Source organism: Triturus cristatus, chromosome 10, assembly GCF_964204655.1.
Source record: "Triturus cristatus chromosome 10, aTriCri1.1, whole genome shotgun sequence".
Classification (NCBI taxonomy): Eukaryota; Metazoa; Chordata; class Amphibia; order Caudata; family Salamandridae; genus Triturus; species Triturus cristatus.
This window is the reverse complement of record NC_140593.1, coordinates 755,611,000-755,638,077: the sequence shown is the minus strand read 5'-3', so window position 1 is coordinate 755,638,077 and position 27,078 is coordinate 755,611,000. Positions and strand designations below refer to the sequence as shown.

At 50.5% G+C, this 27,078-nt stretch overlaps 1 protein-coding gene across 2 annotated transcripts in view; it reads right to left on the bottom strand.

Moving 5' to 3' along the window:
* ALG1 (ALG1 chitobiosyldiphosphodolichol beta-mannosyltransferase) overlaps positions 1 to 27,078 on the bottom strand; it is a 236,930-nt gene that overhangs the window by 73,818 nt on the left and 136,034 nt on the right. For both annotated transcript variants that reach the window (XM_085628273.1, XM_085628274.1), the window contains exon 10: positions 17,406 to 17,516. In XM_085628273.1, the coding sequence (XP_085484399.1) occupies positions 17,406 to 17,516 (111 nt within the window). The remainder of the gene's footprint in view (positions 1 to 17,405; positions 17,517 to 27,078) is intronic.

Here is a 27,078-nt window from a genome sequence, read left to right as displayed (position 1 = left end):
TCTGTCCGCACGAAGTGAGGCTTGAGGCGGTTCACGTGCAGGACCCGGAGGGGATCCCGAGGCGACTGGACGTCCACCAAGTAGGTGACTTGGCTCTTCCTCTCAACCACTTTGTAGGGCCCAGTCCATCGGTCCTGGAGAGCGCCAGGCTTCACGGGGGCCATGACCCACACCTGCTGGCCCGGCTGGAACTCGACCAGAGTAGCATTCTGGTCGTACCAGCGCTTCATTTCTTCTTGACTCGCCTCCAGGTTGGCCTCGGCCAGTTCTCGGAACCTCCTGGTCTGGTTCCGGAGGGCCAGGACATATTGGAACACATCTCGGGGGGTGGTCTGGGGTGCTGCCTCCCACCCTTCCTTAACCAAACTGAGGGGACCTCGGACGGGGTGCCCATAGAGTAATTCAAACGGGCTGAACCCTAAGGACTTGTAGGGGACCTCCCGGTAAGCGAACAAGAGGCAGGGGAGCAGGACGTCCCACTTACGCCGGAGGGGCTCTTCTAGGCCAGCGATCATCCCTTTCAAAGTCCTATTAAACCTCTCTACTAGGCCGTTCCCTTGGGGATGGTACGGGGTGGTGAACTTATAGGACACCCCACATTGTTGCCACAGGTCGTCATATACCTGGATATAAAATTAGTGCCGCGATCGCTCACGACCTCGCGGGGGAAACCCACCCTGGAGAAGATCCCCATCAGGGCCCGGCCCACCACGGGGGCCGTAATGGTGCGCAGGGGAATAGCCTCTGGGTAGCGGGTGGCGTGGTCCACTAGGACCAAGATGAAACGGTGACCTTGGGAGGTGGGGGGGTCCAGTGGCCCCACGATGTCGATCCCGACTCGTTCGAAGGGGGTACTGACGACCGGGAAGGGTTGGAGGGGAGCCTTGCGCTTCCCCCTACTCTTCCCACTGGCTTGGCACGTGGGGCAGGACTTGCAGTGTGCCTCTACCGCTGCTTTCATCTTAGGCCAATAAAAATGGGTCACGAGACGGCTGTAGGTCTTGTCCTGACCCAGGTGACCGGCGAGGGGGACATCGTGGGCTAAGCCCAGGAGGAAATCCCGGAAGCGGAGGGGTACCACCAGTACCCGTCCGGATCCCAGCTCCACTGATTTCTGCTCACTATACAGGATGTTATTCTCCCAATAGATTCGGTGCGTTCCGGTCTGGTCACCTGCGGCTTGGCCCTCGGCCTGGTGCCGCAGCCCGACCAGGGAAGGACAGGTGGCTTGCTCCCGGCAAAATTCTTCTCGGGTGGGCCCGCCCTCGTGGCGCCAATGGACCAACTCGGGCAGATCCCCCAACTCGGGGACCGGGGCGGGGTCGGATGGTGCGGGTTCGTCGCTGGCGACGGACCCTTCCGATGGGGGAACGGGAGGACCCTCGGCGGGGACGGTGCTGGCTACTTCGACCGGGGTGCTCTCGACTTCTCTCCGGGGAGTGAGTCGGGCTGTCATAGATCGGGTGGTGGCACACACCCACTCGGGGAGTCCCATCATTCCTAGGTGGGCCTTGCGCTCTACGTGCTTCCAGGGAGAACTCTCCAGGTCGTTCCCTAAGAGGCAGTCGACCGGCTGGGAGGTTCTTACGGCCACCTTGAGTTTACCTATCACCCCTCCCCACTCAAATGGCACCAGGGCTACCTGACACATACTTTCCCTATTGTCTGCAGATATTACGGGGCAAAAGACATTGGGGAGGATCTGCTCCTCGGGAACTAGGTGCCTGAGGACACCGGTGATACTGGCCCGGTGTCCCGCAGGGCCTCTATCTGGTGGCCATTGATCTTGACGAGCTGCCCATATTTCTGTGTGTTGGAGGGTAGGAGGCTACCAGGGATCATTTCCCTATCTCCCAGGGATACTAGGGCCATAGCGGCGGGTTCCCACTCCTCGGCTTCCTCAACCTCCTCCCCCAGGGCTACGTTGGCTATCTGTCTCGCAGGGGTGACTTGGGTGGCCATGGGGCACTCTGGGTCATTGGCGTAGTGCCCGGGTTTCTGGCAACGAAAACATGTGACGGTCACCCGGTGTCCTCGTCTCCCAGGGGGCCCTGTTACTGGTGGGGGGGGCGCCGGGAAAGGTGGAGGTGGTGTCTTCGGGGGGCTAGGCTGGGACTCCCTCGGCCCTCCCTGGTTCCCTCCCCCTCTCTGGCGGGGTGGTCCCTGACTGGTTCGGGGGTACTCTCCTACCATGCCCCGGGAGACCCGGGTGTTGGTCCAGCGGTCGGCCTCCACGGCCAGCTTCCGGGGATCTGTGAGCTTGCTATCCAGCAAATGTTGACGTAGCTCTACGAAGCAGTTCGCAGCCAGATGTTCCCATAACATGAGGTCAGTGAGTTCGGCAAGGGTGGTGACCTTGCTGCCCTTGACCCACCCATCGAAGGCCCGACTAAAAAAGTTTACATACTCCACCCAGGTGGTGCCCGGGATCTTCCTGCAGTCCCGGAACCGTTGGCGGTACATTTCTGGGGTGAGGCCGTATCTTGTGAGGAGAGCCTCTTTCATGTGGCTGTAGGAGGTCTGCAGGGAGAGGGGTAGGTCGAGCAGGGTGTCCCTTCCTTCACTCAGAAACCGCCCCCACAACCCCGCTCCCCAGTCCTTCTGTGGAATCCGATGGGAGGTCATGGCGACCTCGTAGGCCCGAAACCATTGCTGAATGTCATTGTTTTTATAATATTCTTTGACCACATCCTTGGGGATGTGGACCTTCTGTTCCGCTGGGGGGGCCGTCTCTCGGTTCCCCGAGGGCCTCCCATCCTCATTTCGGGCCTTGAGCTCGAGTTCCTTTAAGCTCCGTTCGTGCTCCAGTTGGAGCTTCCTTCCTTCGTGCTCCCGTTGGAGCTTCTTTTCTTCCAGTTCGCCTTGTACGCGCATTTGCTCTACTGCTAGCTTTTTCTCCGCTAACTTCAACTCGCCCTCGATTTTGAGTTTGGCTAACTCGAGTTCATGACTGCGGCTTCTCTCTCTGTCCGCGAGCTCTTCCGGGGATAGGCCCCCGTCTGGTACGATGCCTCGCACCTGATTGCTACTGCTTTCACTTTGGGGGGGTTCGGCTTCGTCGGGGCGCTCCCCCGTGCCTTCCGGGCGGGAGGCCCCGGTCTCCACCCAAGTTTTCAGTGCTTTCTGCAAGTCTTCCTTAGTGTTGAGGCCAGTGGTAGCGATTTTAAGTTCTTTGCAAAATTGTTTTAGCTCTTTGTGTGTGTACTCTTCCAGATGCTCCACCTGGAACACTCTGTTGGCGTTGGTTTCTGCGGAGCTCGTGGCGCTTCCTTCTGCCATCTTTGTTGGTCGTGCGTCCGTTGTTCACTGTACGATCTCTAGGTGATGGGCCCGAATCCCGTCGCTTGCCACCAATGTTAGACGGCGACCTCAGAGGAGCCCGGAAAGGGGTCCTGACTTCCCTGAGTCCCACCCGTGTAGTATTGTAGCCGGGCACTGGCGAGAGATTCACCAGGGGGAGGAATCTCGCAACTAGGATCGTACTTCTGGCACCACACGACACAGAGAGACCACACTGGGTATTCTCAGAACAAGCTTTATCAAATAGGTATCACTGCAAATATGTACAAGGTGAGCACGGGCTCAAGAGTCTCGGAAAGGTAGGGGGTAGCGGGACTGTCTCTGGTAGCGGTTCAAAGCAGGGACGTATCCGGCGCACAGCTCACAATCCTCGAGCTGGGGGATACGGGTCGGAGTTGGGGTCCGGCGGGACCGTGAGAGTCTGGGGGAGCCGCGAGTCACTCAGCAGGGCTCAGGTACCAGTTCGGAGGTCTTACGTTCTTCAGGGAGCCGCGAGTCACTCAGCAAGGCTCAGGTACAAGTTCGGAGGTCTTACGATCTTCAGGGAGCCGCGAGTCACTCAGCAGGGCTCAGGTACAAGTTCGGAGGTCTTACGATCTTCAGGGAGCCGCGAGTCACTCAGCAGGGCTCAGGTGAGTTCCAGTTCCAGGAGCCGCGACCACGTCAGCAGGCTCTCGTTGTTCCAGCGTCGAATCTGCCGGACAGTCTCAGAGCACCCCTTGTTATAGGTCGACCCTGCTTTGATGTCCGGAGTCTGCGCAGGCAGGGGTCTTGTCACCTGGGGGCCGCTTGTCGGGGTTTCCTGCTATTGTCTTTTGATCCTTTCAGGGCCGGGTCGGGAGGAGTCCCAGACACCCAGCAGGCACGGAGCCAGCCCGCAGGGAGGCCGGAGGGCCGATCGAAACCCATCGTCCCAGGGGAGTTCAGAGGTGCGATAGAAACTGCTCCTCCCTCTCTCCTCCCCTGGAAGCGTGATGTCCTCCAGCCGGAGTGGCGCCTCTAGGCCCGGGTCGCGCTGGGGCCGGGCGGCCATCTTGTTGCAGGGAGTGGGCACGCGGGCCCGGGGTGGCCGAAAGGAGAGAGGCCATGGACGGGGATGTCCGGAGTTGGCGCAGGTGTCCTGGCGGGAAAGGTCGGCTGGGCCGCGTGCTAGGGCTGCAGGCACCAGGTTTCGGTGGTGCGGGGGGCACGGAGGGCCATCCTACGAGGCCGGGTCCAACACTGTCCTACAGCTGCCTGCTGTTTTGAGTGTACATCTACACAGTAGTGTTTGGTAAATGTATGTATAGTGGACCATGTGGCTGCTCTACATATTTCCTGTAAAGGAATGTTTCCCAGGAAAGCCATGGACGCCCCTAACTTACGTGTTGAGTGGGCTCGTGGGGGAATCGTTAATGTGCGTTTAGCTTTCTGATAACAAATTTGAATACATTTAACGATCCATCTGGCTATACCTGCTTTGGAAATGGCGTTGCCCTTGTGCTGTGGTGAAAAGGCAACGAAAAGTTGTGTTGTCTTTCTGAAGACCTTAGTTCTGTCTATATAGTACATGAGGGTTCTCTTTACATCTAGTGTATGGAGCATTCTCTCAGCTACATTCTGTGGGTTTTGAAAGAAGACAGGCAGTTCAATAGTTTGATTCATGTGGAACTGCGATATTACTTTAGGCATGAATTTGGGGTTGGTACGTAGTACGACCCCGTTTGCGTGAACCTGTATGAATGGCTCTTGAATGGTTAGTGCCTGGAGTTCACTAACTCTTCTTAACGAAGTGATTGCCACTAGAAAGGCTACTTTCCAGGTGAGGAATTGAATCTCACATGAGTGGAGAGGTTCGAAGGGTGGACCCATCAGTCGGGTGAGGACCAAGTTGAGGTTCCACACCGGTGCTGGTGGGTGTCTTGGGGGAATTACTCGTTTGAGTCCCTCCAAGAAAGCTTTGATGGCAGGCACTCTGAATAAAGAGAGGTGTTGCCTGTTCTGGAGATAGGCTGCTATTGCGGTCAAATGAATACGTATTGAGGTGTATGCCAGATTGCATCGGTATAGGTGTAAGAGGTAACAGATTATATTTTGAATGGATGCGTCTAGCGGGTTAATGTCATTGTTATTACAATAAATGACAAACCTCTTCCATTTAGCTGCATAGCAAGCTCTGGTAGTGGGTCTCCTGGCCTCCTTAATGATCTCCATACAGTCCGGTGGCAGGTTTAGGTAGCCAAACTCTAGGACTTCAGGAGCCAGATTGCCAGGTTCAGCTGTTGCGGATCTGGGTGCTGAATTTCTCCATGGTTCTGCGTCAAAAGCGCGGGTTTTATCCGCAGCCTTTGGTGCGGCACCACGGAGAGTTCCAGAAAGGTTGTGTACCATGGCTGGCGTGCCCATGTTGGAGCAACCAGGATGAGTGTCATTGAGTGCTGTCGCAGTTTGCGTGCCACCAGTTGTATCAATGGCGCTGGGGGAAAAGCGTACGCAAATCTGCCGGACCAGTTCATCCATATCGCATTGCCCTGCGACTGTGGATGTGGGAACCTGGCGGCAAAGCTTTGGCATTTTGCGTTTTCGCTTGTCGCGAAGAGGTCTATCTCTGGATGACCCCACTGCTGGAAGTATGGTTGGAGTACTGATGGGTGTAACTCCCACTCGTGCATCTGGTGGCTGTGTCTGCTGAGCAGATCCGCCATCTGGTTGTCCTTGCCTGGGAGGTGTTCCGCCATGAGGAATATGTTCCTCTGAATGGCCCACTTCCACATGCTCTGAGCCAGATGAGACAACTGTGGAGAGTGTGTTCCTCCCTGCTTCTGTATGTAGTACATGGCAGTCATGTTGTCCGTCCGGATCAACACGACTTTGTTGCACAGGTGTACTTTGAATGCCTTCATGGCTAGGAAGATTGCCATCAGTTCCAGAAGGTTGATGTGCATCTTCTTTTGTTGTGTCGTCCATAGTCCCTGCACTGTGTAATGGAGTACATGGGCTCCCCATCCCTGGAGAGAGGCGTCCGCTGTCAGTATTATTTGTGGAACAGGCTCGTGGAACGGTCGGCCCTTGCAAAGGTTTTGTGGATTCCACCAATGCAGAGAGTTGTATGCCCGACCGCTCACCAACACTAGGTCTTTCAATTGCCCGTGAGCCTGATTCCATTGACGTGCTAGGCACTCCTGAAGCGGGCGCATATGTAGTCTCGCGTGTGGGACTATGAAAATGCAGGAGGCCATCATGCCTATCAACTGCATGAACACTTTCGCAGGAAGGGAGTGTTGGGGTCTGAACTTGGAAATTACCATTTGCATGCTGTTGATCCTCACTAAATTTGGCTGAGCTGTGGCTGCCAGAGTGTCTATGGTCGCACCGAGGTACTGTTGTACGTGTGCGGGCTGGAGATGTGATTTTGGGTAATTTAGTGAGAATCTCAGACTGTGAAGAAGGTGAATGGTGCGGGACATGTGGCTGGCACATTGCTGGGCTGACTTTGCCTGAACAAGCCAGTCGTCCAGGTAAGGGTAGACGTGAATGTGTTGCCTCCGTAGATGTGCAGCCACGGTAGCTAGGCACTTTGTGAAAACTCTGGGTGCTGTTGTGACTCCGAAGGGGAGGACTTTGAATTGATAGTGCTGACCCTGAATGGTGAACCGGAGATATTTTCTGTGTGATGGATGTATGGGTATGTGGAAATACGCTTCTTTGAGGTCTAGCGTGGCTAGGAAATCTCCCTGTCTGGGGAGCGGGAGAACCTGCTGCAGGGTGAGCATGTGAAAATGTTCCGAGAGAATGTATTGGTTGAGGGGTCTCAGGTCTAGGATAGGTCTGAGTGACCCGTCCTTTTTTGGTATCAAGAAGTACAGCGAGTACACGCCTGTTCCCTGCTGGTGTATGGGCACGGCCTCTATTGCGCCTTTTTGCAGCATACTTAGCACTTCCTGCTGTAATAGCGCTAAGTGCTCTGAGGACATAGGACGGTGTCTTGGCGGTATGGTGGGTGGAGTGGAGGTTAGCTCGAGACAGTAACCGAGTTGGATAACATCTTTCACCCACCTGTCTGTGGTGATGGAATCCCACGTGGACAGGAACCGCTGGAGTCTCCCCCCGACAGGTGTTATGTGGTCGGGGGGAAGGGAGAGGGCGTCACTGTTTGTTCTTAGGGGAGGACCTGGTATTGCCGTAACCACGTCCTCTGCCCTTGGTGCTGGAACCACGATATCCCCCTCGGGTGTTTTTATCGTAGGAACTCTGTGTGCCCCCTTTATTGTAGGTTTGCTGTGCCCCTGTCCTCTCCCTGCACCTCTGTTTCCGGGGCGACGAAAGGAGCCACTACGAAATGTCTGCGTTTGCAGAGCCCCCATTGACTTCGCAGTGTCTGTGTCTTTTTTTTATCTTTTCTAAGGTGGCGTCAACCTCCGGTCCAAATAAGTAGTCGGGGTTGACCGGTTGATTGAGGATGTTGTTTTGGACTTCAGGTTTGAATCCGGAGATTCGTAACCAGGCGTGTCGGCGTAGCATGACGCTGGTGTTTAGTGCCCGAGCAGCAGTGTCTGCAGCATCTAGTGCACACTTGATGGATGCGTTTGTGAGCAGTTGTCCCTCCCTGATGAGGAGCTCCGCTGCCTCTTTGTATTCGTCTGGCAGGTGTTGGAGTAGGGTCTCTAACGTGTCATAGTGTGAGCGGTCGTAGCGAGCTAGGAGGGCCTGTGTATTGGCGATTCGCCATATGTTTGCTGCCTGGGCTGCAATTCGTTTTCCGGAGGTCTCCAGAACCTTGGACTCTTTGTCCGGGGGAGGAGCATCACCAGTTGACTGCGAGTGTGCCCGTTTGCGGGCATTGGCAACCACAATGGAGTCCAGAGGCAATTGGCTCCTAATGTACGTGGGGTCCCCAGGTGCGGGTTTGTATTTTTTCTCGATCCTGGGGTTTATCACTCGTGCCCTTGTGGTCTCTTTGAAAATGTCCTTTGCTGGCTTGAGGACACCTTTTAACATGGGAAGAGTTTGTACAGTCCTCTCGGAGGATGCGAAGGTGTCCACCAAGAAATCATCCTCGATAGTGTCCGAGTGGAGTTGCACTCCATGATTGGCTGCGGCCCGTTCGATGAGGGCATTGAATGCAGCAGTGTCCTCTGTGGGTGACGTTTTTGCGCCATAAAGTTGTGTGTCCTGTGTATCCAGAGCGGCACCTGGCTCCACTGGGTCATCCCAGACCTGATCAGGGTCTTGCTGGCCCTCAGGGTCCATGTCTTCGGGGTAGGTGGTGTTGTCACCCATGTAGTCCTCCAGCGCATCGGGATCGGAGTGCGTTGGAGAGAATGATGGATCTGTGTAAGGAGTGTGGATGCGTTCATAAAGAACTGGTTCCGATTCCGCCGGCATTTTTTGTTTTAGTGGAATCCTAAAGGAGTCCAGAGCGTGCCCCGAAGTGATCTTTCGCTTTCGGAACATAAGTCTGCCGGTGTCGGCGTCGATGAAGTGGGACGGTGATGTCCCAGTAGTAGAGTGTTCGGTACATGGGGACCTTGTCTGGGTAACGCGGGTTCTGATTACGAACATCTTTGGCGCCGTGGGTGGCGGCAAACCAAAGGTGATATTGGCCGGTGCCGAAGGTGCCTTCTGTGCCCGTTTCGGTTCTGAGCCCGACGAGGTCTGGAGGGCTGCCTTTTCCCTGATCCGTTGCAAGGATGCTGCCACCTGTTGCACCTGGAACGCCGACGGTTCTTTGGCGCCGAGAGGTTCCGTAGAGGCAGGTGTGGACGTCTTCGGAGACAGCGGGTCATCGAGCCGAGGAGGGGTAGGAGCCGTCGACGGCGTCGATGAATGTACCTTAGTCGCTGTCTTCGAGGTGGATAGCGATGCAGTGGCCATTTTCACCTTGATGGCTGGTGCCGATTGTTTCTGTGCCGGGGGCCTTGGCGCTTTGACGGCACTGATGGATTTTCTTTTCGGGTCGGCGCCGACATCTGCTGCAGCGAGTGCGGCACCGAAGTCCCTTTTGGTGCGGTCGGAGCCGACGGGTTTGGCTGGCGTCGAAGGTGTGGAGGTCCTCGAGCCGACCAGTGTTAGTTTCACTTTTGGTTTCTGTTGAACCGGAGTGATGATTGGTTTCGGTTTTGTAGTAGGGAAACCAGTCTTCTTTGGTAACAATGGCTCTCGCTGAATGTCCGTGGCCGGGCCAGAGGGCGGGGCCGAGGAACTGCGGGATTGGTCTTGGGTAAGGCCCGAAGGCGATCCCTCGACCGGAGCCGTTGTCGGATTCACTGGGATATCCTCTATTTGGACGGGTAGGCCTTGCTCCTCGCCGGAGCTACCTTCTTCGGCCCCTAAGGCCTCGTCGTAGTCTCCTACCTCATCGTCGGCTTCTTCCCTGTGAAAAAGCTCTTCGTCGACATCTTCCGCTCGGGAACCGTGTTCGGAAGTAGGGCTGGAGGGCATATTTTCCACGCTTTCGACATCTTCGTCTTCGGTGCTGAAGATGTTGGTTGGGGCCGGTGCCGCTTGTTGCGCTTCAAGTCTCGCGGCTCGTCGATTCCGTAGAGTCTTCTTGGATCGGAATCGGGCACAGGCCATGCATTTTGATTCGTCATGATCCGGTGAGAGGCATTTGTTGCACACCGGGTGGACGTCGATATGGGGGTATTTGGCGTGGCAAACAGGACACCGCTTGAATGGGGTCCTCGATTCCATCGTCGAAGTTCGGTTGATGGTCGGATTTAATGGATCCGGAAAGTTGTTTAAATTAGTAAACTAGCCTGTAAACTGTCGATACCGATCGGGAACAGTACCGTCGAAAACTAAAGGCCTTTTGGCCTGAAACTAGATTTTCCTAACTTGAGTCAAGATAAGCACATCCGAACCCAATGGCGGAAAAAAACTATCTGAGGATGGAGAGGATGCCCATGCGCACTGTAGTCCAGGGGAGGAGTCACCTATCTCAGGATACTTCGAAGACTCTTCCAGGACAACAACGTGCAAACATCCGGACCCAACACTAGGCGGCGATCTATGCACAGATATGAATTCAGCAGCCCACATGCCTCGAACTCCCAAGAACAGGAAAAATAGAGGTCAGCCACAGATGAAGGTGTTACCTTCCCCTCGCAGAAAACCACACAAGGTGTTGGCCCAAAAGGCGGGCTTTAGAGAAGAAGCCGCCTTTGATGGGCAAATGGCAACCACACCCAAGAGGGGCGGTTTCTTTGTTCAGGTAGACAGTCTGGCAGTGGAAACAGAGAGGGGGAAAGAGTTGCTAAACTCTTTTTCCATGGGAGGGTATCCCACAGGTAGCCACACCTCTAGAGTGGGCTACCAAGCTCCTGAAACCGAAAGAAGAATTCAGACAAATTGTGAGTGGGCAGAAGAGTGCACTCTGGGATAGCTAAGATGCCACACATAGCCGGAAGACATCATACGGTGGGAGGGAGCCTGGCAGTCCACTGGCTAGAGAACCTTCTGGCCATAAATTTGACACCCATGGTACCCTGAACCTAAAATCACATCTGGACTGGAGAAAAGAGCAAAGAAGGACTGCCCTGCTGACCCCTGGACCTGGCAAGAGTCGCTGCACCAACCGCTGGACTCTTCCTGCTGCTCCTTGGGTTAGCAAAGACAAGACTGTGCCTGTGGTGCCTGGCTCATGGAAAAGTTGCTATAGAGCCCCAGACCGAAACCGTGAACTCCAAGACTAAGTCGGCTGAATCCCTGTTCCAGCATCAGGGTCTTAAAAGCAGAAGTTGCCCATTCTGGCCAGTCAGTGGCCACTTCCATCGAATCACTGCTAACCTCCAATGTCCAGCCACGAAGACCACTCCTCTGCGCTCAAAAGTTGCACCAGAGTCTGTCGGTCCCAGGACAGTCATCAGTTGTAAAGCAGCTCAAACAGTGCACACATGAGAAATGTGAGCACCAAATTAAGGTTCCACTGTGGCCTAATAAAGGGTGAGGGGGAAACAAGTGGGTCAACCCGTTCAAGAATCTATGCACCAGAGGGGATTTGAAAAGAGAAAGCTGATCAGGAAGCTGAAGAAAAAAGGAAAGGGCTGAAAAATAGCCCTTCAAGGTTCCCAGAGCAGAGCCCTGCTGGGCCAAGGAAAGTATTAACAGGAGAATATCAGATAAAGATGCAGATAGAGGTTCAATAGACCATTCTGTACAATATTTACAAAATTTGGACCATAGGCAGGCGCATACCTGCTTTGTGGAGGGATGCCTGGCTGCCAGGATAACCTCACAGACTTCAGGAGGAAGGTTGAAAGCTGAGAGCTGTCGCTGCTCAATCTTCACGCAAGGAGGCAGAGAATGGACCGGTTTGGGTGGAGAACCCTCCCCTTCTGCTGCGACAGGAGATCCTCCTGAAAGGGCAGCCGGATTGGAGGATCGATGCTCATTGCCAGAAGCTTGGAATACCAGACACTATGTGCCTAGTCTGGAGCCACAAGAATGACTTGTGCCCGGTCGTTCCTGATCTTCTTGAGCACTCTGGTTAGGAGTGATATTGGCGGATAGGCGTACAGGAGGCCGGAGCTCCACTCATGACAAAAAGCATCACAGAGCGTGAGCCACCTTGGAAACTCCAGCGCCTAAAACTGCTGACAGTGCGCGTTTTCTCTACGGAGGCCAACACATCTAACAAAGGCTCTCCCCACCGCTTAAAGAGTCCTTGCACCACCTCTGGATGGAGATGCCACTTGTGATCCGCTAGGCACCTTCCGCTGAGTTCATCTGCTATGGTGTTCAGAGAACTGGCCAGATGCTGTACCACCAGGGTAATGCCCTGCTATTCTAGCCAAGTTCAGAGACGCACCTCCTCTTGACACAGGGTCCACGACTCCACCCTGCCTTGCTTGTTGCAATACCACATGGCGGTTGTGTTATCCATGAACACCTGAACCAGCCTCCTCTTGACGGACAGCAAGAAGGCTTTTAGTGCCAGCCCGATCGCCTGAAGCTCCAACAGGTCTATATGGAGCCGGGCCTCCGCCGGAGACCGGAGTCCTCTGATCGACACCTCTCCCAGATGGCCATCTCATCCCAAAAGGGACGTATCCGTCACTACTGTGAGGTCTGGAAGTGGAAGGGAGAGGGGTCTGCCCCTGTCCCAATCACGGTTTAATAGCCACCACTACAGGCCTTTCGCACTGCCCTCCGAGATCTAGACCAGGTCGGTGAGATTTCCCCGATGCTGCGCCCATTGGAACTTCAGGTCCCATTGCAGAACCCATATGTGCCATCTGGCATGGTCCAGAAGAAGGATGCAAGAGGCCATGAGGCCCAACAGCCTTTGAGTCATTCTCACCAAAATCCAGGATAGAGGCTGAAATATCACTATCATAGCGCAAATATCCTGGACTCGCCGCTCGGGAGAATAAGCCCGAAACTGCACTGTGTCCAGAACGGCTCCGAAGAAGGGGAGTATCTGAGAGGGAGTCAGGTGTGACTTTGGCACGTTGATAGTAAACCCCAGCGAATGCAAGAGGTTCGCCATAGTCTGGAGATGTGAGACGATTGCTTGTGACGAGCCCGCCTTCAACAACTAGTTATCGAGATAGTGGTAGACTAAAAACCCCTGATCTTCGCAGATGAGCTGCGACCATCGCCATCACCTTGGTAAACACCCGCTGGGCACTGGTGAGGCCAAAGGAGAGCACAGCAAACTGAAAGTGCTCCCGGCCCACTGTAAAACGCAGGTAGCGATGATGGGCCGGCATGACGGGAATGTGGAAATAGGCATCCTGCAAGTCCAACGCTACCATCCAGTCTTCTGGGTCTAGGGCAGACAGTACCTGTGCCAGAGTGAGCGCCTTGCATTTCTACTTCTTGAGGAAATAGTTGAGGGCTCTGAAGTCGAGGATAGGACGGAGGCCTCCATCCTTCTTTGGAGCCAGGAAAAAGATGGAATAGCAACCGCAGCCTATTTCTGGCTAGGGAACCCTTTCTATAGCTCCCTTGGCCAAGAGGGCATTGACTTCCTCATGGAGTAACGCAAGATGATCCTCAGTCAGCTGATCGTGAGTTGGACACATAGAGGGAGGGATAGTCTTGAAGGGGAGGGAGTATCCCCTTTGGACTATCTGCAACACCCACCTGTCCAAGATGATATTATGCCAGTGGTGAAGGTGATGTCGTATCCTGCCACCCACTTGTCAGCTCGTGACCCCGAAGGACTGGACTGGGAGGTTTTGCAGTGGAGGAGGGGATGGTGGCTTGACTTGCCTTCTGGCCTACCGAACCTCGAGGACGGGACAAACCGCGGCCTTGGCCTTGCAGAGGTTGCTGAGGTTGCTGAACTTGCAGAACCCGCTGGCTCGTTGGAAGCACCTTCTTAGCCACAAAAGGAGCAAAAAGGCGACGCAGGCTGGGGTGTAGTACTAAGACCCAAGGATTTGGCCGTAGCCCGCGAATCCTTGAAGTGCTAAAGCACCTTGTCTCTGAAGAGACGTGAGCCATCAAAAGGCATGTCCATGAGGTTTGCCTGGACATCCCCTGAAAAGCCAAATGTCCTCAGCCAAGCGTGGCGCCTGATGGCCACCGTCCAAGAAATTGCTCTGCCCAGCGAGTCCGTTGTGTCTAAGCCACAATGAATGGCGAACTTCGCTGCATCCCTACTGTCTGATATTGCTTGGGAGATCAGGATCTGGTCCTCCTTCAAGATCCTAGGCAGCACCTGCGCAACTATATCCCATATAGAATTTAAGTAACGGACCAAAAGACATGCGGTAATCACCGACCGAAATGCGAGGCTGGCAGAAGAGAACATTTTCTTCCCAAGGTCTCCAGCCGTTTGGATTCCCTATACGGAGGGGTGGAAGGGAACGTGCCACGGGAAGTGGAAGCCTGGACCACCAAGCTTTGGGCGTAGGGGTGGTCAGTGAGGAAATCTGGGTCACCCGGTGCAGGGCGATGATGGCGGTGGGGAATTGTTCTATTCACAGGAGCACCTGTGCTGGGTTTGGACCATGTGCCCAGAAGAACATCCGTTAAGGCCTCGTTAAAAGGCAGCAAGGGTTCCAATGAAGGGACACCAGGCTGCAGGACCCCCGTCAAGACTTTCGTCTTGACCGCCACTGAAGGAAATTGTAGGTCCAGGAGCTCCGCAGCCCTATGCACCACCATAGCAAATGACACCCCCTCCTCCGTAGCCAGGTTAGGGGGAGACAGCATCAAAACACACAAGATGATGGACGGAATGTGGCAAAACATTCACCCCCAGTCACAGATCTGGGTTTAATCCATCGTTATTTTGCTCACCACGCCACCCCAGTTCAGACATAGCCATATGCAAATCAGTCTTGACCACTGTGCCTCATGGGAACAATCCAGCCCGAACATGGCGTGGTGAGCAAAATAACGATGGATTAAACCCAGATCTGTGACTGGGGGTGAATGTTTTGCCAATGTGCAACATTCCGTCCATATTCTTGTGTGTTTTGCTGTTCGCCCTATGTGGGAAGGGTAGACCCAGACGTGGGTCCCGTGCTCACTACGCCACTGGAGTCAAGCTATCCTGGCTGAAGAGGGGTGAAACCCCGAAACCGGTCCTAGGATGCTTGATTCCGGTCCAGGGAAGACATTGCTTGGCAGTTCGGACTTGACTGTTCCCATGAGGCACAGGGTCAAGACTGATTTGCATATGGCCATGTCTGAACTGGGGTGGCGTGGTGAGCAAAATAACGATGGATTAAGCCCAGATCTGTGACTGGGGGTGAATGTTTTGCCAACGTGCAACATTCCGTCCATCATCTTGTGTGTTTTGCTAGGGGGAGACAGCATGCCAGAATCTGGGGAGGTGTCCAGGCCACTGACATCACCCAGTTCCTCATACCAGTCCTTGTTTTGGGGCTGTGATATTTGTAAGCGATCCTCCTCCCCCTCCCAATCGTCTTCATCCAACCCTAAACCTTCAGAAAGGGGCTGGTTAGACGGTATGAAGCTGTACAACTACGTCGGCGCCAGCCTCTGCATCGGTGGACGCCAAACCGGCTCCATATCATCTGGAATGAGGATGGGTGAGGCGCCGGTGGCACTGGAGACCTCAGCATCGGGCTCGGCACCAGGGAAGGTTGCTGAGGAGGTGAGACCGGCACCGGTCCGGACTCGGGAACAGGTCCGACAGGAGGCCGTAGTGCCAGAGACATGGCATCGTAAAATTTCTTACGTTACCTGTCCCATGAAAGGGAGGAAGACGCAGAGTCGACCCAGGTACCCGCTCTGCGGAACGGGCCTAGAACGCCAAGACTCCTCTGTCTCGCCGCGTGGTGGACAGCGCGAAGTCAAAGCACTCTTCGACTTCTTGTGGTACCTGTTACCTGACGACTTCGACGAAGAGGACTTTAAGCCCCCAGAGTGATGCTCTGCCCTTCCTCTTGACCAAGACTGGGAGCGAGATCAACAAGGCAACCACCACAGTGCATGCCGGGCCACAAGCAGCTTCAGGGACCACTCCCTCAAAGCCTTCGGCACCATGGCCCGGCAACTAGAGCACGACTTTGTGCTGTGGTCACGCTCCAGGCACCAGAGATACATGAGGTGTGGGCCCGTTACCTACAAGGTGCGGTGACAGGCGCTGCATGGCTTGAACCCAAAGTCTTCCTTCTAGACATCCTAACACACCAAAAGGAGTCGACATAAGGTCGAGAAAACTCAGTCAGAAAGTGACTGGGAGTAACTCTCTTCCACAGATCGGCGCAGGCTGGCGCGGAAAGAATAGAACTGACGTCAGTGCACCGGAGTGGCGGTTATAGGGACGACACGGACGTCACGACGACACCGAACACGACGCCTTCAATGTCACGTGGAGTCGACCAACGCCGCCTACCGGCACGCAGTGGTACTGTTGTCCAAAATCTTCTGGATCCAGCCTGACGCCTGGAAGTTCAAAGATAAGGAATATGCGGCTAGATGTCTCTATCAGATAATTATTTTTGCCCATCCAGGAAGTGAAAGAAGTGAATGATGGAAACTTCTACTGAACTGCTGACACAATAATGAGTCAGGAGGAGAGTTGCATGTCAACTTGAATGTCATGTTGAGGAGCCCAGTATCTTTATTCGTGTTCCAAATATTTATGGTTTGGCAGCAGCTGGAACAAGAAAAACACCCATTTTGGAATCAGGTAACCCCTAACTAGACATCTTGAAGGTTGCAGTACCTTAAAGCCATTATCAACTGAACTCGTCCTTTATATATTTAGTCAGGCAACTTTCAAGGTGAGGAAATTTCTGAATGTTGTGTGCAACCCATGTAATAGAGCCTCGTTATTTATCATGTCAATTTTTAATTCTGATAACATTCAATTAAAAAACACAAAAAATGTTTCTTTTAGATAGGTCATTGCTTTAAAATTACTTCACAATGAGTTATTTTGGTTTACGAAAAAAATCAATATGGAGCCAGCAAAAAGGCAGAGACTTTATCGATGCATGACAGTAAATGAATATCCTGTGAGGGGGAACTAAGGAATGAACTCTACGGAAACAAAAATAAAAGAAAAAAGTCTTTAATTCTCTCTAGTTAGCAGTGAGACCTGACTTAGCTCTTCACTGTGCAGCACACCCTTTGCTGGTGCAGTGGAATTCCGGAAGCCAGGCAAGAAGATTCCCTTGTTCAAACAAAAGTGTAATGTAAACTTGGGAAACTATTTTCTAATCACTTTATGCCTTAAAAGAACTAGGAATTTGTCTTCACAAAAAGGTCTTCCACATAAGGGTCATCAACAAAGCGGACTTCAATGAGTAGTGTTTAATGTCACACCTGTGCATGGTCTAAAATAGCAATCATCAGTGTTGCTCGAACTTCGTTCACATCCATATTTGGATATTGCTAGAAAAGTTAACTTTAAGTGAGGATTATTGGCCGTCTCTGGTAGGTATATGCATTGTCAAAAATACTGAATTGATTCCCCGCAGAATTCGGTTCCGCGTTGAAATCCTATCATCCTGAAACACTTACAGTTTTTCAACGATCCTACGTTTCGTATTTTATGTAAATGTTGAAATAAACAGTACTGATATGTCACCCTAAAATGCGGGTAAATGTTTATGAAAGAACAAAGAAAGTTCTAGGTGTGATCTGACACCAAATTCAAGCATTTTATATCAACTTTCCAGCAAAGTGATTCGTACCTAAAAGGAGGGGGTAATCTTCTGCTTCCAACCAAGGTGTACAAATCTGAACGTGTTGGAACTGCAATTGCTGTATTAAATGGACATAATGATCCTTCAATGGTCCTTTTCCTTGTTGCAAAGAAATAAATATATTGGGATTAAATGTCACAGAAAAGCAACACATATATTTTAATACAAACACAATTCAAAATTCACTACCACCACTTAATACACATTTGGACAACCCAAAGTAAAACAGTTTAAATGTTCAGGTTTCGTAACAACTGTACATTAAACGTACCATGTCTTCATTAACCAAGTTATGCAAGGCGTGAGGAGTGTTGCCATTTATCAGCCAATGTTATGTTATATTGTGATGTTACTTTGCTAGCTTTTTAAAAGGTACACTCAACACCAGGTCAACAGGTGGATGCTAACTAAGCCAAGAGTCAAGCCAGGACAAAATCACCAACAGAGTTGCGGGAAGATGATTAAGACATTGAGAGATTTGAGTGGGGGGGGGAGCATACCCTCAATGGCGTAGAGCATCATAGGAGAAGGACTGGAAAGATGGGATACCTTCACAATAATGTAGGTCCTACAAATCTTACTATCACAAATATAGGTCCCACCATGGACAGGTATCAGGAGGATCTTGGCCAGCAGGCTGACACATATTGATGAACTATGATATTCTAAAATAGATGTTGGGTTGAAACGGAGGGGATTATGCCCACAACAGTGATCACAGATTTTAAGACACGATTCCTGATATTTCTCATTTCCAGCATTAAACCAATCTGGAGGACATTAAAACATAGAGTTATTGAAGGAACAGCTTCTTTGACCGTGATACTGTAAAAGACTCTGGATACAAGAATTAAATAATCAAAACAAATATAGGAATGGCTGAAAAATGAAAAAAAAATACCCCAAAATAACTTTCATAGCAACATCCCTAAAGCAAAGCAAATAGGACTTTGATCTTTTGTATCTATGCATTGTAGGATTCCTCCTACAAATTGAATATATTTCCAACCTTGTGTGAAGTCACAACATTCCTAAAGAAAATCTCCAGGAATCTATGCATACCACTGATTTTCATGTCTATTCATAATGCTCTATGCTTATAGCTGTGGATGGTCCACAATGGAATTAGTCAGCATTAGTAAATTTACGAAGAAAGTCAATTTATGTAAGAAATTGAGCTACTGGTTGAAGGAGGTGAAACCCTACTCAAGCAGCAACCACAATCCTTGTCAGGGTGAAGTCACAAGCAAACCCCAAATTAACCTGTGCTCAATCCTCTGGTAGCTTGGCACAAAAGCAGTCAGGCATAACTTAGAGGCAATTTGTAAAGTACTTACGCAGCACTTCATACAGTAATAAAATGCCACACAAGAAAAATCCCACACCAGTTTAAAAAAAGAAGGTAAATATCAATAAATAAATCCAGACCAAAACGACAAAAATCCAATCAGTAGAATTGGAGATATGCAATTTTAAAGATTTCAATGAGGATAGCACCAAAAAGCACAAAGCACTAATTGTTGTCATTTGGTCACGCCAGTCTAGGACAAAGTCACAAGTTCAGGCTGAGTGCGATGGAGCATAGACGGGCTACAGGGACCCAATTAGGTCTGCTGAACACAGTACCTTAATCCTGGTTGTGAAGAGATGCGGAGTCCAGCATCAAGGATGCATTGCCCAGCAGAGGTGATGAGAGTCTGGGCAAGAAATTGGGTAGCGCAGCAGTGGTTACGAAGATCTGCATTGAGCGAGGCAATGTCCTTGTATGGTGATGCATCGCACAGTGACAGTCCCAAAGGACTGCTGTAAGCGATGAAGAATCCTTGCATTGGGGAAATATGTGCAGCAGAGGCGATCCGTAGGTTTCGAGGGCAATGAGTCAGGCAACAGAAATGATGTGCCAGATGCACCGTGCCACAGAGGAGATGCATCGGTTCTGCTGAATCCACGGATGGGATAGCAGACCACTTTCAGGCCCACTTCCAAGGGCCCAGGACTGAGGTGGCACCAAATCGGAGGGCAGAATTCACAGTTGGCAGGGTCCAGCTCCTGGGTTCAAGGTTGCAGGAAGCCTGTTCTGTCCCTAAGGCGTCTCATCAGGAGGCCAGCCGAGTAATCCTTAGAGTCACTCAAGTGTGCTCGATTTAGAGTTGCAGGTTCAGTCCTTTACACCCATGCATGAGCACAGCGGGCAGCAGTCCAGCAGAGTGGCAATCCTTCTTCCTGAAAGAGTCCACAGGTACTGAAGAGTTGGGGCTAAGGGTCCATTATTTGTACCTGGTGCCCACTTTGAAGTCGAGGAAGCTTCTAGAGGTTTTCAACCCCCTGAGGTGTCAGGCATCCCCTTCCACCCTGACCTGGCCCCAGCTTGTCTGGAGTCACAAAGGAATAGTGACAAACCCTTTGTGAGGGTGCTCAGGCAGAGCCTTTGTGAAATACATGTGCGGTAGGTGACAGCTCCTCCCCCTCGTTAAGTCAGAGTGGCCCATCCTGCCAACACCGATCTTCCCTTTGTCTCACTGTCTGGCAGCATTACACAATGACCAAATGCCAGCTACACCTAGTCATGTGGCCCAGGATCAGGCTGCAGGCACCAAATGCCAACTTTCTAAAAGTGGCACTTTCAGAATTGTGATTAAAAATCCTACTTCACCATTAAAGAGGGCTTTTAATTACAATTTAAAACTTTGACCTGTCTACCTGCTCCCAATTGAAAATTATCTCTTAATAAATGTAATAAGATAACCCAATGTTATCCTATTGAAGAGGTAGGCCTAGCAGTGGTGAAAACAAATTTAGGAGTTTTTCACTACCAGGACATGTAAGTCTTAACCATGCATGTCCAACTTTTTAAATACACTGCATCATGACCTTTGGGCTGTGTAGGGCAACTACAACACACAACAGCCAAATAAACTGCTCCATATTAGGTAGGGCCAGGAGCTGCTCCACAACCTCAGACTTATTAGCATCAAGAGCTGTGCTTCAAGCGGCTGACAGGGGGCACTACTTGCTGAAAAGTGGGCGGTAGTATTTATTTTCTTTCGCTGCCGCAACACATGCAAGCACAACAGTGATTTAGAACACCGCAGTCATTTCTGCAACCGATGAGCTGGGTTTTTTTTATGCCGGACATGTCCGACTTGACCTGAGCGTGTTCTTTTCTACACCGTTTTCACCTATAAAGTGGCCCCACCATCTCTGATCCCCCATGACACTGCTCAGCAGTCTGCAATTTTTCTACAGATGGAGTGGATAGGATCCCAGATGTTAGATGACGTGAGTGCTAAATTATAGCAGCTGGTGTCATAACATTTAAGAGAGTAAAGTGAAAGTTTTCTTTGCACAGGGCACTATTTCTGAATTTTACAGGTCATATATACACAGGTTGGTAGTTCTTTTGCACATTATCATTTGGATATGGCCCAGCTGCTTGGATGAATTCCCTTGTCTTGTTACCTGAATTGCAGTTAGCTTCCTAATATCCTAGACCAGGTTGTTGGGCGAGGTTCTACTGGTTAAACACTATGAAGAGGTGGAGTAGGAATTCATCCCCGTTGGAGCTAGCTTTTATGCAGCCATTCACACTTCAATTGAGAGGACAGACATGGGGATTCTAGCTGGCATATTGGTATGCAAATTCTTATGCTGGCTTAGCCCCATCCAGGAACATTCAGTCAGGGATGATAGGACAGATGAAGAGGACATCCTGTATGAGTCCATTCAAGACTCAACTCTCAACAGGCCTGGCAATCCACTATGGACTCCAAGTGTATCATGGTCTAGGACCTGGAGCAGGTCTTTTGACAGATTCAAGGCAGACCTCTCCACCTCAATTTGACATAGTATTTCAATGTTCCTGGCAAAATTCATCAAGGACCCTAAGAAAAAGATTTATCATTTATGGAGAGGCTTGATTGCCCAAGAGACCTTTTTCACCAGGGAACAATCTGCTGCATGTCTCCTGGGCAACTCAAACTGTGCTTTGACCATGGACAGACAATGTTCTCTGCTGATGAAAGTAGACTGCAGTCTGACGGATCTAGCCCCTTCAAAGCCAGGTCAGTTGACAGGAAACCCTTATTATTGAGCTACGCAAGTGTGTGGCCACAGTCACCTCTGTGGGTAAGCTGAAGGGCCTCCATCAAAAACATGTTTGGACACAAGCTTTTTGCCAGTTCTGACAAGGTCATTCTTCCAGCTCGGGCTCAGACAGAAGCCAATGTTCTAAAGAAGTAGGCTGTGACAGAATCAGATCTGATTCAAGGGTATGTTCCCATTGAAAGAGTCTGGGAGAGAACACAAAAGGTGCGGAGGTTTCGGAGAGCGCGAAATATCCCGGGAAGATATTTAAGTAAAAATTATACATCTTCCAATTCTAAAACTGGAAGGCAGTGTGGTGTGGTGCTTTTATTCACAAACATGAAGGCTAAACAGAGACCTACATAGAGTTCCATGGTTTCCATCTGCTTAGCAAAGGAGGATTAGCTCTGATAAGTCAGGAGGTAACCAATATGGAATTAAAAGGGATCATTATTCAAAACATTCTCTAACAGAGGGGCTTCTTACGCAACAACGTTTAGGTGGAGAAGGAGGACAAAAGGCATTTCTGAGTAGTCAACCTCTGGTAGTTCGAGATGAAAGGCACCCATCTGCTCAGAGTCGCTGTATTTTTTATTTATGTTTAGAAGATCAGGTTCTACTCACCACGGATTCCTACATTATTCCTAGAAGGGTCAGAGTTCAAGTTTGCAGCCCTTGATTTATCTTGTCTTTAACTTAATGGTCCTTCACCAAAATGTTTAAGCCAGTGGTAGAGTTTCAGGGATCAAGAAGGGCGAGGCTTCTGGGAATATTCAGCTCATGGATTAGTGCCTTCTTCAGCTGAACGCAGAGCTGTGTAAGCAAGTAGATCTCCTGCAGGATCTGGGATTCATATTATCAGGGACAAGTCCGAACTGCTGCCCTGTCAGATGATGACCTTTTTAGGTCTCGCCTGGCTCTAGCAGCACGCATGCGCTGCCCTCGCCATGCGAAGGCCTTTTGGAATCAATACGGATTCCAAAGCGTGCACGCAGACAGACAGAAGATGTGCACGCGCGGCGTGGGATTACATGTGACATCGCCTACCGCATTCTGTGCACGGGCGTCGGCGATATATCATATATACTTTTTTCTTTCTAAACACTAGATTTCCAGCCCTAATTTGTTGGAGCATAGAGCAGTCGTAGATTACAGGGGTATATTTTACTTTCAGGTTTTCTTTTCTAATCATCTGCTCCACTGTAAGCTTAGTGAGAAACATTACTTTGATTTCTTTCTCTAAAGATGTTTCCTGGGTCAAAATAAAAATCCATTTAAAGGTTGACTATTTGCTCCCTGCATATGCTGCCGTGAAGGTGACTTATTTTGGAATGGAAATTTTTTTACGAGCCTCATATATAAAAAAAAATGCATGCCTGCATATATTTCTCTCAGCACTGTAAACGACAGCGCTAGCGGAGCAGTTGAGAGGAAAATTCATTTTAGCCGCGGTCCAGATTTTTTCTAATATTCCCCTGAAAGCAGTAATAAAACTCTAACTTAGAGCAGACAGCAAGCAGATTAATGAACTCCTCGGAGTTTTGAGATAAAGGATGGATTTCACATAGTCCGATTATGCAGTTTGAAGATTCCGCAAGACCCGCCATGCTTCTCGCGCAGGTTGAAACCTGTTGTCAAGGCAACTGACTGTTCAGATTAAGGGCACATGCTGGGGACTGCAGTTACTGACAGGTTGTGAGCTATCGGTTTGTCACGCTAGAGATATTACATACTTCTGAGTTTCAATAAATAAGGTTACAAACCCCTGGGAGGTCAAGGTTTTGTCTTTTTGAAGAATTTTTAAACTGCAGCTCCATTTTCCCTGCTGGGTGGTAAATTAAAAGTCAAACCGCCTGCTTTTCTTGGCGCAGTGCCCGGCATTTAACACCACCACTGAGCTGTAGGGGCATAGTTCCAATTTTCGTTAATAAAAGTCCTTGGCATTCATCCGACACCTACACCCTCTTAGAACAAGCATTAAAAATGCAATAGGTCTCGTCTTTGATTAAGTTAAAGCCATTTGCTTTGCTAATGGTTTTCATTAGCAATTAGCAAAGCAAATGGCTTTGACTTAATTAAAGGCGAGACCTATTGCATTTTCAATGCTTGTTAGGCTTTGTAATAGATTCAAACACAGCTACACAGAAGCCGCTTTTGAGGAAAGTCAGTATTGTCATAAAGCAGATGAGGAGAGCTCTGCTTTGGGGCTGTCTTTCTGAGGCAGTTGGCATGGCCTGTAGACTTGTTCTCTTTCTCGATCCAGGTTGTCTTCCTGGGACCACTGAACTAAAAGGCATAACAGAGATTCAAGGCATCACATCGAAAGAAGGGCTGCACCTATTCTAAGCCATATTCACTGTTAGACAAGGCCAGGATGGAGAAGCAGTGGTGGTTAGATCATTTGTAGGTCTGGATCAGGAGTGCCATTTTTGGTGCTACCTTCGACTAGTAATAGAATTGAATGCCTGCCTTTGGGAATAGGGACTTCAATGTAGAGTTATTTCCACAAGAGGAAAGTGGTCAGAAGAAGAATTAAAGCAAACACAAAGGCCTAAGGGGTTGACAAATAACCTTTAATGGGGCCCATTGCAAGTGCTTCCTGGCCCAGACATAAAACAAACGAGACATCTGATAGTTTAACCTTTAACGGGTAACCATTATGGGTGCCATATCAGGACACAAACTTGTCCAAGTGACCGCAGTGGATAGACTTTGTAGAAGGACACCTGGCAGCAAGGATGGCATCCACAACTTTGACAGGAGGATTAAATGCAATCAACTGTCGCCTCTCCATCTCAAAGCAAGGAGGTGTCGATTGCACAGGTTCAGGTTGTTACACATCGAGCCTCTTGTCTGATCAAATGGGCCTCGTGGGAACAATAAAGTTAACCAAGAGGGCATGCTCTTTTGAGACGCTCCCTGCTCGAGGACTATGGAGGTGGAGTTTGCAGACGCTCCCTCCTTTAAATAATGGGCGTCGACCTGAAGCCAGTGCTTGGCTTTCAGTTCCTAGAATCCTGTTTCCTTGCTTGGCCAAACCCTTAGCTGTTCCCTGATTTCCCGCGCCTAGGTTGTTTGGTGTTTCCTGGTAGAAGAGTCAATGAGGGTGTGTTCGCGTTGCTTAGCGAGATGATTGCTCCGCTGTCGAACGCACTAAGAGTGTTCCCGTAAACCTAGCGGTAAGCCTGCTTTATGCCGCAGTTGCAGTGAGTGTTTTCCTCCTGTATTCCGCCGCCTCTACGGTGTTCTTAACCCTTCCATTCTTTCCCCTTCGTACCCGTGATACTTGGTACTAGACTGCCTCCGTCTTGTCCGTCCCTCCCCGCCGCCAGGGTAGTATTGGTGTATGTTTTGTTGCTCGTACATAAAAGATAAGTGGGAGCGATTGTTTAATCGTGCCAGAGAAGCAGGAGGTGCTCAGTTCACAGGGAAAGGGCTGGCTTAACTCGTGCAGAGCGCGTTATACTTGCTGTGTTATAGAGCAACTATTTTTCTGGTTTTGAATTTGTCGTGAAACGCGCGGTGCGCGTTGAGGAGTGCTTAATTACTTTCTTATTTGCATTGCAGAAAGCTATTGACTTGCGCTGTGCGCGCTAGAAGTCGGAGTCTGCATACTTATACATTTTTGTTGTAATTGCCAAAAAGACCTTCTTGGGAGAGTTCCCTTTAGGGATAGTGACTCTATTCTCTTTGCCCTTGGTTTCACGGATGATGGAGTTATAGTCCTCTTCGTTGAAGAGTGTCCCTATTGTTCTTTTCGCCTCATCTAGGGCGGTCTCATCCCCTGATTAAAGTCACCTTCCCTTTCTAGTCCTCGAGAAGGTAGTAAGTGACACTCAGTTATTACATCACTTCCTGTCCGGAACCTGTACCTGATGCTGCTGAGTCATTTCTTTGAAAGCCCCATGAGATGACCAGCTGGTAAGACAAGAAACGATGTACATTAATACACCCCTGTAAATTAGCGTGAGAGTAGTTAAAGGAGTGGGAGGGAAGGTCAGTCTTTAATGATGTCCTGTTTATCTCCTCTATAGGTCCCTCCTCCATTCTCACCCTTGGACGGAAACCAGCTGGAGGATCTTCCCCGTTTTGGGTCCCCACATCTCCCTTTATCTTTCTGCAGATAGGGTGTGGTTAAATAATTCTTCTGTGGAGAGGTGTAAGGAGTGTGGGAACATTATCGTCATTCCTGTGGATCAGAAGCTCACATCTTACATAGGTGGGTGTGTTCGGCAACACAGGTGCAGGACCCTGGTCTCTTGCTGAGGCAAGAGATCCTTCAGAACAGGCAGCCTGTTCAGAAGACAGATGCTAATGTCCAGAAGTTCTAGATACTACACTATTCTGGCCCAATGCGGAGCCACTAGGATTACTTTGTGCTTGATTGTCCCTGATCTTCAGAACCCCAGAAAGGAGAGTCAAAAGTGGAATGCTGTAAATGAGTGCCGTGAGGCACTCTAGCTGAAAGGCATATCCGAGAGACAGCCTTTGTGGAATCTCCAACGCACAAAGTTTTTGATTCTGCACTTTTGACTGTCGTGAAAAGATCTAGCCAGGGTAATTTCCCATTGCTGGAAGATGCCCAGTCCCACCTGAGGATATGTCCTCCACTTATGATCTGCAATGCACTGCTGGCTGAGTCAGTCTGCCCTGTCGTTAAATGATCCTGCAAAGAGGTTCACGACCAGAGAAATGCCTTGAAGCTCCACTTAGCTCCAGAGACGAAGAATCTTTTGACACACTACCCAGAACCCCACACTACCCTGCTTGTTGCAGTACCACATGGTGGTGGTGTGGTATGTGAAGAACTGAACTGGCCTCCCTTTGATGGACAGTAAGAAGGCTATTGGCATCAGGCGAATGGTCCGCAACTCCAACAGGTTGATGTGGAGTCCTCTTCTCTCCACCCCTCCCAGATGACCTTCTCAGGCTAGCAGAGATGCATCCATCACCTTTGGGTGTAGCAGGGGGAGGGGTCTGCAGCCGATCCAATTGCAGTCAACCAGCCACCACTGCAGATCTTTTGAGATTGGTTCCTGTGGTGATTGACCCACTGAGACTTCAGGTTCCCCTGTAGAGTCTGCATATGCTATCTAGCATAGTCAACAAGCAGTATGCAGAGGTGTGGTGCAGCGGCCAGGGCAGCTAACTTCAGAGCACAGGGTTCACGGTTCGATCCCTGGCTCTGGCGGCAGCTCAGCTCAGCACCATGTGACTCTGGGCAAAAGCTCACTTAATTTCCACGACGGCCCCCAGCGCCTTGAGACCCGTAAGGGTGAGTAGTTCGCGCTTTACAAATACGGATTTACAAAATACAGATTTTTATGCAGGAGGCCAAGACGCATCAGAGTCACTCTTGCAGAGGTTTAGGCCGAAGGCTAAAACATCAGGAAAATAGCAGGAATGTCATGGATGTCTTGTCATGCAGACAAGGTTTAAAACTGCACTGTATCCAGAATGGCTTCAATGATTGGGAGCCTTTGCAAAGGAGTCAGGTGTGACTTTGGCATGTTGATCGGGAACTCTGTAGATGTCTGAAGGTTTTCTGCCATCTGGTGGTAGTCTATGACTGACTGTG